The 12070-nt window shown below is 42.9% G+C and overlaps 1 protein-coding gene across 1 annotated transcript in view; it reads right to left on the bottom strand.

Annotated features, from left to right (window-relative positions):
- Window positions 1–3643: 3643 nt before the first annotated feature.
- Window positions 3644–12070, bottom strand: part of HIP1R (huntingtin interacting protein 1 related) — a 513161-nt gene continuing 504734 nt past the window's right edge. The window contains exon 32 of the mRNA XM_085635911.1: window positions 3644–6283. Coding sequence (XP_085492037.1) covers window positions 6236–6283 — 48 coding nt within the window. The 3' untranslated portion in view covers window positions 3644–6235. The remainder of the gene's footprint in view (window positions 6284–12070) is intronic.

The raw sequence follows: 12070 nt of genomic DNA on the forward strand, positions 1-12070 counted from the left end.
ATCTAGACTTGTTTTCAGATGAATCCTTGTGTGGCAATGGAGCCTGTTTTTAGAATATGTCACAACTTATTGTTTGTATTGTATCTGTGTAACTTTTATGGTTTTAATAACAAAACCCGAATAAAATGTATTGACTGACTGACAACTAACAAGTATTGGAAATAATTTAAGAAAGCTGGACTGTAATTTTCTTTTTCACGGGGCTCCTGAAAGGAGTGGGGCCCATAGGCTGGTACCTACTTTGCCTATTTGCTAATCCGGAATTAGATTCAACTTGCCAGTAACCTCACAGTATTAAGATTGTGAGGAGCTCTCTCCCAACCTCATCCATTATCTTTCAGACTCCTTCACCCCAAGGAAAACCTCTCACTATCTGGAGAATACCAACTATGTGGTAATGAACTAAACTCTGGTTTCCTTAATGATATGTCATCTACAATCTTTCTTTGCTTTCCCTTATCATTTCTACAATACGCTGCAATCTATACCACCTTTAATAAGCTACACCCTTGCTCTTACATCTGTAAAAGTTCTCCTTCATGCTGCCTCTCCTCCACTGTAAACTTCTCACTCGATCATGCGAGCACCAATTACATGTTAATTACATGGTAACACGTTGCATTGTGTTTTGTGGGACTCAAAGCAGAAATATATCAGTGTTTCTTTAAAGATCTATCATCTATAGTCTCTTTACTTTTCATTGTAGTGTAAAAACACTAATTTCTATCTGCCCATCTCGCATCAAGCTCTACTCTCTCTGTGACCAAGAGGCACTAGTTCTGTTGGGCACATGTACCATTTGTGAGATGTTGCCTCCTGCATTATATCATTCACTTATGTAACCAACAGTGTCTTAACCAGATTCTCAAGAAAATGTTTTGTTACACATACTTTTTCCGTATTTTCAATTGTAGATTACTGATTACAAAGATTCAGCTGCTCTATGATGCAGTTCCTGTATATGATAAAAATCATCCACCATACTGGTCACGTGCTAATAAAAATTATACAATTATGCAACTTGTGCCAGTTAACCAAAGTTGAAATGCATCTCTGTATGATTCTGTCAACCAAAGTCTTTCTGAAAGTTCCCCAATATGTGGTTATTAGTGTTAGATGCAGACTGTGTAAACTTCTAAACTATCCATCCAATTCACTGCAGTTGCAACATATTCTAAACAATTCTATATATGGTCGTGTTAGGCCAATGAACGCGGTCACTAAAGATAACTTGACTCTTGTCCGTCACATAATTATATAAGCATCATTTAAACTCAGTAACAAATATTTATTGTATTCAGACTTGGTTGTAAGATTGTCTTGAAAATCAGACACTAGCTTCGTCAGCAACAAAAGGCTCACAAGCAACTTGGCTGAGCTTGCGGGCCCTGGCAGTGGCCACCAGGAACACTTTGTTCAAGATCAAGCAACATACGAGGCAACTGGGAAGCAGCACATAGGGCTTGGTCATAAGGAATGTCAGGCCTGGACTCCCACTGTTTAACAATGAAAGGCATGAGAGAAAACATGGCAATCTCTTTGGAAACCACCAAGGACGGCCTGAAAAGATCAGGCGGATCAGGAATGCAGATACCATGGGTCAAGAAGCTCTTAATGGTAGTTGCGGCCAGACCCGAAAGGCAGCATTGCAAGCTGGTGATGCCGTAAACCCACCGCCAAGCAGAGATGCACCTGAGAACTTTCAGGTCTAGGATGTGAACATGAGGGACAAAAGGACCTGGCTCAAGGACAGCAACCTGAACTTGTTCTGTTTGAGAAAAATACATGAGAATCTTCAAATCCATGGGCCTGAGGGCTGCTATCTTTCTGGGGTTCAGGAAATGAAAGGGGTAGAGGTTTGTAGCCCCTCTCTGCCAGAGCAACAGCTTCTGTCTCCCTTCTGAGGCCAGGCAAGAGCTTCTGCCTCCAAAACCGTGGAGAGATCTGATGAGTAAGTCTGACGGGAGAAAGGGAGGGCTCTTTACAGGGGACATAAAGGGTGTGTGCATCCCTAGCAAATGAACCGAATCACCCATTGACTTGTGGCGATGATCCTCTACCGGTCCAGCAAAGAGATCCTTCCCCAGGCTGAAAGCTCCAGGGTGTGGTGTTAAAGCGGTTTTGGGGTTGTGGATTCTGCGGGTGGGGTCTGTTGCTGCCGCTGAATGAAGGAACTGCTACGCTGAATGCACTGGATGAGCCAGAAGCCTCAGTCTTGAAGGCCGAGGCCTTGAGCAGCCAAGTAAACGGCAATACTACCGGTAGAACAATCTGACTGGCGGGGCTAAGGGGGGTCATCCCCAGGGATTGTGCAATCGCACAGCTTTGCTCAATGCACTTAAAGCTGTAGTCCATCTCAAACAAACTTTCTCAGTCAGATGGCTTGTCCGTGAGGGCAACCTAGATGCCCCAAAAGAAGTCCTTAGAATACATCCATGAATGCCAGCATCTACCGATCACTTTGACCAGAGTGTGTCATGATATCAGCCAAGTCTAGGCCACCATTCACAATTTGTTTGGCTGCATTGAGCACATCCCAGATTTGTCGCGAGAATGGTCCGTTCATGTGTTTACAAAGGCTAATCGTAACCCATCTGGCCATCTCTCGGAGGGCATGGACATATTTTCCCACGTGGCATTTGTTGTATGCAGAGTGAAGTTCTGAGGCACAAAGAACACCCATCCCATGGCATTCAAACACCTGGACTCATGGTCTAGCAATGGGATGTGGAAAGCAATGGGGTTCAGCTTTGCTGACAATGTCTGTACAAAGCTCTCCGGTCAGGCTGTGAAGAAGCTACCCGGGTCCCACCACAGGGTTGGAGGAAATGGATGCACACGGTGCGGATGAGATGCAGGGACCAAGTTTTACTGCCCTACAGTGGCAAGGGGACTCCCATAACAGCTAGGAGTTTATGGTGAACACAAGCTGGGAGGTACGGAAACACTGCACTACACGGGTAAGGCTCGCGGTTACTGGAGCCTGGGCAGCTGAGCTCCATGGGGTGTACTAGAAGACAGTCATGAAAGCACCTGCCACGGAAACTAGCCATGTATAGGGTGGGGGAGGGGGCTTCCTGTGGGAGCCCATTGCATCTATGAGCACACCCCTCGGGGACACCTGTACGGAGCCTTGTTTACATGTTGCCTGCTAGACAAAGTCAATTTCATCCTACCGCCCCCATCCAAAATGAGTTTGTAGGGGTACAAAAGCTGAGGAGTAGGGTACAAGCATTAGAGACTGTAAACCCTTTGACGTCACTGGAATGTGCCCTTTGCCATCCTATGCCTCTAATATGCTGATTTGGGCGTAGCCAAAGGGCAAAAAGTGGAAACTACTGGAACCTGGGCTTTTGAAATCCATTAACTTTCTGGTCCTGCTGGTGCTATCTTACCTACAACCAATGACCACCATTCAGAAAGACAACACTCATACCCAAAGTATGCTAACAAAGTCACACATACATGACCCTTTCGGGACACAACAAACCTCGCTTGAATGGAATTTGGAAGGGACCTTCAGCCACACATTTTCCTAATTTGGTGTTGAAGAGAAGGTATGTTTATTGATCAACCCAGAACAGACATTTTTTTGCTTTTGCTCTCTCATGCCCAGTGACACATCATTACACAGACCCCAAAAGTCTTTCAGAAACCTTTATTGCTCATTTGACATTTACAAATTAATACAAAACCAGAAGATTTCCATTATTAAAATATTACAAAAAAAACTCGGTCACTAGGAAGCTTCCCACAATCCCTTGTGCTCCAGTTTCTATGTACAATACAGTCCTTTGTGTACCCAGATAAAAGCTTTGCAAGTAAAAACCACATGTAACATACAATCTAACTGGCAGCCGGACAGTGCTTCATTTTGTACAGCCTGCGATGGAGGACCAGTCTTAAAATCAAAGTGCGCGTTAATTAAATCCCTGGGACCAGACAGATTGCGTTTCAAAGTTGAAGGGAGCGTTCAATAAGAGTAATTTCCCAATCTGTAATTTCCATGGAGACCATCACAACAGCATACACAACTGTGCAGCTGATAAAAAAGATGATGCTCCTTGTGAACCGTAGAGGTGTTTATTTTTCCCTTGAAATCCATTCTTACAAGCCAAATCAGAAAAACTCACTACAAGTAAGTTGGTTCCAGAGAACCACCCACCATGTCCAACAGGATTCACTGTTTACCGAAAGCAATGGCCATGGCCAACAGAATCAGCTGGATTGGCTCTCCCCCAGCACCGAGATAAGCTGTAAATAAGAGCACTGTGCCCGGCACAGCCGACTTGGTTCATGAAACACTTTGGCCCCACCCAATTAAAACCAACACGGATTGGGTAGAGTGCTGACCATGCACAACATACTCATGCCCAATAGCAAAGAAATATAAAGGCCATGCCCAACAAAACCAACTTTGTTAGCTGAAAGCAAAGGCCATGCCCAACAGACCCAATGTTTGTTGGTGTCAAGCCTTGACCAAGCCCAATAGAATAAACTTTATCCGTCATGTCTAGTAAAACAAACTTTGTTGGCTCAAAGAATTGGCCATGCCCATTATAATCATCTTTGCCACTCAAAGTACTCTGCATGCTCATTATGACCCACATGGTTTACTCGTAGCACTGGCAATGCTTAAAAGCACCAATTCCATTGGCTTGGAGCAAAGACTAAGTCCAGTATACCAACTCCCGCTGGATTTGCCAGCCTCTCAATTAATCACAATTGTACAGAAGCTAAGGCAAAGGTGTTCCAAGATGCATGGTGTATACCGGGGCCACAACTTCAACAATCTGCCTATGCGATGGGATTTATGGAGCGCATGGCGACCCGGAGGCATCCCTGCGCTAATTGAGAGATGAAGCATGAGCGTAGGCCATCATAAAAAGATCATACCGAGCTGCTTACGGCATTTAGTGTTAACCCAGTGTTTCTGACATGAACAATTTGGTACAAAACACTAACAAGAAGACTACATTTCAAACGCTATTCCCTGGTGAAGATAATGAATGAATCCCACCACCAATTCTAAATCTTCAGCAGCATGCTTATCGGTGATTCGCAGATTACAAGTGTATGATCTCATGTTTTGATTTTGAGCTACAGTCTTATGTGGTCAAATAGATTTCTGAAAATTGCTCTAACTTTTTGAGTTACAGTGACTACCAGTGTTAAATAAACATTTCCACACACAGCAAGACTTGCTATCGACCCAATATATTACTTCATAAAAATAGATCTCTATAATGATCACTTTCTTTTTTATAAATAAGGTGTGCTTTAGTTTCCTTAGACATGTATTTCCTTAGGCTAATAAGTATTTCTCGATTTATCTAGCAGTTAGTATTAGGACTATGACATTGTATTTATTCTACAAGACCCTTCTTCAATATGCCCATTTACAGTTAGGAAATTGTGTGTATACATTGTCATGATAAAAGAGTCTTAAATTCCTATATGATATCATTGTACAAGTAGCACCATAGAGTGAAGAAGTCCGGACAGCTTAACCTGCTCAAACCATGGATACAAAGACAATGATATGGGGGCATTAGCGAATGATTATTGCATTTTTAATGCTTAACGAAGTATCCTTTTCTGAGTATTATCAACCACTGACCAATAACCAGCAATGTTTATAGGTAAACATTCTTTAAGAAAATATACCATGTTCCAAATTCTACAAAACACAACTATTTTTCCTTTCCTTTTTGTTTTAACAGTTCGCTAATAAAATGTATCAATAAAATAATTTGTACGTTAAAAAAAAAAAACCCATCCTGGAAGAAGGCGGTAATAACATTAAAGCCGCTTAACGCAGATAAACTCATTTTTGTTATATCTAGGAGGACTGGTGCATGAAGAGGAGGCGCGAGGCAAAATTAAAAAGTGCATTTTTTCCCAGATGCAGATATGAAAATAGTCCAAACTTTATTGCTAGAACTGAGAATGAAGACGGGAAGCCGAGCAGCCATTCATCCACTTCAATAGCGACTCCCTCAGTGTGAAACTCGGTCGTGTGAGCCCAGGCAGTCCTCCGAAGGCAACTCAAGGAGGGCTCAGGCCGCATCCACCGACGATATGAAGGGAAGGCCGATGGACTACGTGATATGCGCTTGTATGAGGCAACCAGGGTATAAGATGCTTAGCCACTACGATTGTTGCGATGTGCTGGGTACTTCAGGTACCAGGAAAAATACTGAAGTACTGGCACCTTTCCAGGTCTCGCCTCACTTTAATAGTTCACAAACTGCGCCAGGTAAACACCATCATCTTGATCGAGCTGAAAGGAAAAAAGGGCAATAATTTAGAAGCAATACCATACAGATATGCGATAACTGAATATATTACAGAAAATCTGAGATAGCCAATGACTTACACAGGGAGAGAATGGAGGAGGTTAGGCAAAGGCCAAAACAGCAACCCGCTCGAAATTACATGTTGTCATGTATGAGACATACATAAGTCTTTGGACCTTTAAACCAGTCGCTTTCAAACACTTTGGCATTTGGCACAAAGAGTAAAACATGCTACTCACCACAGTGACTGAACCATTCTTACTCCTTCGTCTTCTTCAGACTTATGTGAGGGGCATTGTGTTTTCTGAGACAGGAACAGGGGTCCTTGCTCTCCCAGAGAGGTCAGAAACTAGGCTCAGTCTGACAGTGGGCAATTCTAGCCTCTCCCAGACTACACCTCACTCCACTCCTCCTGGTTCCAACCACACAGTCGCTTTTCTTCATCTGACAGTAGAAACAATTTCATGGCCAGAAGAAGTAGAGGAACTAAAGGACTTTCAGTTAGATCAAAGCTAAGACCGCACAACTTACTTTTGGGAAGTTTCCCAAGAATTCATTAAACGAAGATCTAATGCCATGCGTGGACGTGGCCTAGCCCATAATGTTAACAGAAAGGGTGAAGAGTAGCCAAGGTGGCAGCCTTGAAGACTGCATTAACTGGAACACATCTATGCGAGGTCATAGAGGGTACATGCACTCTCCTCACTTTTCAGGGATACCTTTAGGAGAGGCCATGCCCGAAAGGGAGTGACTCGCTAAAATACGAGAAACTATCTGGCTCACGATGGAAGCTTATCCCGCTTCTTGCTCTCCAGAACCTGAACTCACACCAGCAACAACATCTTTGAAAACCACAGTATGCTTTTGACTAAATTAGAATGAAAACTTTTCTAACATTAATATTGCGAAAAGTTTGTGCTTATAAACGATGACTTGAAAACAAAACTCTTAAATTACTTTTGGTATAAAGGATGGATGTGATCTTAAAACTCCTCACGCATAAAATCCATGTAAAGCTCCCCACCAGAGATAGAGCGTGACTCCCATAATGTCCGAGCTGAAGTGATCGCTACTATGAAGGCGGCTTTCCTTGCGACTTATTTAACATTGAACGTTGCCATGGGTTGAAACTGTTTGGTATGCAAGATATTCACTACTGCATTAAGATTTCAGATCTCCAGGTATAGAAATAAATAATGGCCTTTGAAGAGCCTTCAACCACCTTGATTTGTTAAGAAAAGCCTTTACCTGGAGTATTCTTGTAGGCTCGTCCAGCAGGCAACAAAGCCTTAAAATGGGGACCTATTACTAAATGTAAAAGATACACCGCTGCAAAGTATGTTTTTGTCATCTATTGTATGCACTACAGAAAGTTTCACTAATGTAATGATTGTCAACATGTATATTAAAATGCCAATAAAATATTTTAATTTAAATTTTTTTTAAAAAGCCTTAAAAGACTGCATGAATTCCCATATAACCTGTACGAATTATGTAAACAAGGACGTTTCCTGCTACACTGCGCTGTGGCAGATGCCTTTCAGGCCTTTTGGATAATCACCTGGTTTTCCTTACAGAATCTTGGATGATAGCTCTGGCTTTGAGGTACCAGACACTGGTTTTGTCGCAGAGAGGACAAACTGAAGTTCTGGCTGACCTCCTCTTATGAAGAGCATCTCCGGAAGACTATCAGACAACACTATTGCAAGCTTGACCAAATACTTGAAGCAGATTTCTGCGATGGAGCAATAAGGCTTGAGCTGTACGGGGGGTCAGGGGGGTCCAGTGAACACGATTGCAAGCTTGACCAAATACTTGAAGCAGATTTCTGCGATGGGGCAATAAGGCTTGAGCTGTACGGGGGGTCAGGGGGGTCCAGTGAAACGAGATGTCCTGATAAGCGTGTCAGGCAGCAATGGAGCAGATCCTCTTTTCACTAAAGGTGAAAGGAAGCCCGTCTCAGATACTGGCAATGGTCAAGTCTTCAGAACTCTTTACCCAATATTTTAATGGGATGGCGCAGGCTAGAGAAAGGCTGATTATTTCCCACTATCCTTGGCATTTTTTTTTATGGCGTGTCATGAGGTCTAGTTTCAGAGGGCTGAAGTCGACTCCCTATGGTCACCATGCATGTAGTACTCCCAATGAAGGCTGGTACTGAGGTCAGGCATTGCTCTGCTAGCAAGATGCATGCTTCAGTATTCACATCAAAACACTACAGGAGAGTTTGGGCTTTTAAAGGAGTAAATAAAACAAAATGGAGAAAGGACAATGGCTTACAGAGGGTGTTTTTCAAATTACTATACAAGATAATTGTCACGAGGGTTCAGAGCTGCTTTGGGCACCAGTTGTATACACCAACACGACACGTATACATATATGAACACAGGCTGGCTAGTGCAGGCTCAACCAAACCTTTTTGAAGTTCTATAGCACCAATCTAGCTCCAAGGAGCAGGGGGGGGGGGCTTTACTGAAAACAGCTTTATTGAAGGAAGAGCAATTTAAACACAAGTACTGTACAGAACAGTCGTGTGACTTTGATGTATGTTGACATCGGATTACAGAAACCTAGATTTTGTGAGGAGGTGGTTGAAATATGTGTCTATGGCAGTACTAGGTGGCACACAGATTTACAACACAAAGATTCACAATTTGAGTCACTGGGACATAACGCGATATGCCCAAATACACATAGTCCTTGAGCAAGTGCCGAACCCTGGAATAAAACCCAAATTTGACCGATGGAAGGTAAGGAACTAAATCACCAGAGGAAATCTCCTTGCTATGAAAGGCTGTGGCCGAGAGCTAGAGTCTTATCTCACACTATAGCCCAAGGACAGAACAATTCTAGTTTTACAGCTGAGGAAAAATAAAAACACAATTACGGGGGGATTATGAAGCTGGACTAAAAAAGGCATTTAACCTTTGTGTGCGATTGATCCAAGTCATTTTATACACGTCCCACCGTTCTAAGGTGGTAAATAGAGACCACAGAGTGACGCGTGACTTGGAGTTATGGGAATGGTGTTGGGTTGGTTTTGATAAAACTAGAACTTCAGCCTTGAATAAGATCAAGATATCTTCACTGTGTTGCCGCATTCCGTATTAGACAATTTCTCCAACTAGCCATTACAGGCTGGTGTCAGAGGAGAATGGCGGGGAGAAGGGGGGTCGGGGGTGTGGGGGGTGTAGGGACTGGAAAGGAGAAGGCAATGAAAATACGGAGGAGAAAAGACCTTGCCTGCCGCCTGCAGTCCGCCACATTGCCGGTCTTCTGCTCCTTTCGTGGCTCCACTGCAGGCACAGGCTCCCAGACTCCCCCTGCAACCAATCGCAAAGCTGCTCTCATGCATGAGGGCAGCTTCAGGATTGACCCGAGCGCCCTCGATGTGCGCTCCCAGGGAGACCGGGAGTCTGTGCCTTGCTGTCGTCTCTCAACCAGCTGGGTTGGAGACAGCTTCAGTGCGCATGACAGATTGGCCAGCCAAACCTTCATGCGTACTGATAGTAGTGCGCACCACTCCCCGTTGGTGCCAGTTAATAAACCTGGGTTTATTACAATTTCTTTTCACGCTGCTGGTGGGGAGAGGGGCCAACTCTCCTCTGCCAAAGTGGAGGAGCCGCCGCGGCAGGTAGCTGCCTATTTCCTCTGTCAGGACTGTATAGTGGCAAACTCACTGACAAAGCAAAAAAACAAACCGGTTATGATGCACAATGTTTTGATTGCTGTGTGCCCAGTTGCACCGTTTGTTGATGGCTCTAGCACCCAGCTGCAAATTCTTTATTCTGAAGGCCAGTGTTGCGAGAAAAACCTACCTAGCTCAATTTTTGGATCTGTCGCATTGAGGATTTTCTTTGACTAGAACTTAAGCCTAGTCAATTTATTCTTCACATTAATTAATTAATTATTAGTTGAATTGCTTGTATGTGATACTGTGTTGGAAGTAATCCTTGTGGAAGTGCAGAGATAGCATCTTTGAGAGATTATATATGTAGCTACACCATAAGGTTTTTAGTTACATTAATCGTTGACGACAAGTCAGGCGTGTAATCCACTTCCTCCTCCCTCCCCTACAAGGCTGGTGATACCCATTACCTCAGCCCCATTAATATGGCAGCTTCATCAACCAGGAGGCTGAAAAGATTGTGGTCTTTCTGGGCAGCAAACCGACAATCTGTTTTTAAGGTAATCATGAGCGTTTCCATGAATAAAGGTATGGAGCAAAGCAGGTTTTCCTTGTTTGTTCCGATCAATAGCTCATTGCACTAGTGCTACTCGTGCACTTAGATTGTGTACCCAACGGTGATTTCGTTCAATTCAGTCAGCAATATGTGGACTCTCCCCAACACCTGCGCACGGTAGGTAGCTTACGGCGGAGAATATGGCACTGGCTGACCATGGACCGAAGTAGGAGAGTCCAAATTAACAGCTAGGGTCTTAACCTCTTCCTTGGATTTTATTTTGGCCTTCCATATGGTGAAGGCGGGATTGCCGAATTCAATCTTATTTAGGGTTGTTTTTAGAGACAATAAGTAACGTTTCTGCTTTTTCTCATTAAGATTCCGCCTGTCATCCATCCTTCCTTTGTTTTATAAAACCAAACGTATCAATCAACATCTTTCAGCCCCTCTCCAAGAGGTGAACGATCCGAGTGCCAATCAAACTGTTATATTCATTTTTATGAGACAAGGGGCCTTTTCCCCGGGTGCTGGGCCCGTCAGAGATTGTTTGTCTATATCATGGGTGAGTACTGTCATTTACCAATACAACTATCATGTTTCTTGGGTCAATGTAACAATTTTTCGCCTATGAAAAATTGTATTGTGGACTAAAGTTCCATATTTCTCCAGACAATAATTCAATAAGGCCACCACATCATAATTGACCTTCGACTGCTCACCTGAAAGCTTAACCCTTTTCCTACTTAATATTGCTAAAACAGGATCATGCATTTCAATCGATCCACTGTTCGGGCAGGGAACCAGTAAAAAAGCTCCTCTCCACAGCACTTTTCCCCTCTTGAACACTTAATTACTGTTACACTGACCCAAGGGTCTTGACAACGCGATGGTATTCAATGGATAGGTTGGTTGTTCTCCTTACCTTCTTCAAGCTTTTGCAAAGTGACTGTGACTAACAATAATTGAAATGGGCATTCATACATCACATTTAAGGATGACTTTCAAGATCTCTTATAAGTCACAGTAGTTGGACTCTGCTCCATTAAACTAATGTAGCAATACAGCAACAATGGACATAACCATATTACAGTCACTTGTGATTTTATTGAGGGATATCACCATCTTATTGAAGTGATCTACTCGTACAGTGTGCAAGTTTATAGATATGCGAGTATCTAGTTAGACAGCAACACTAAATGTGGGTGATTTCAATTGTAATGCACTATTTGCAGTTTGACATTCATTTGCTCTTTATACACTGTACGTTTCCTTCAAAATTAAAATGATTGTTCAAATAGTTACACTTTTTTATACAAACGTGTGTATTTGTGCAGTGTTAATTTGTGTATTGTTACTATTGTAATACATAACTAATATTAAAACTAAGTGTATAAGATTATTGGTCTAAACCATTTTTATTCGCAAATGATCCTGAAAATAGCTCAATGTGCCACATGAACTGAAAAGCATTGCTTACAATATTTATTTGACCAGCTACAGGTGTGCATAACAACATTATTTATGTGGTACATTGGACAGCACTTTTTCATTTTGCTCTTGTGCCATTCTATTTGACGGATAATACTG

This window comes from Triturus cristatus, chromosome 11 (assembly GCF_964204655.1).
Source record: "Triturus cristatus chromosome 11, aTriCri1.1, whole genome shotgun sequence".
NCBI classification, from domain to species: domain Eukaryota; kingdom Metazoa; phylum Chordata; class Amphibia; order Caudata; family Salamandridae; genus Triturus; species Triturus cristatus.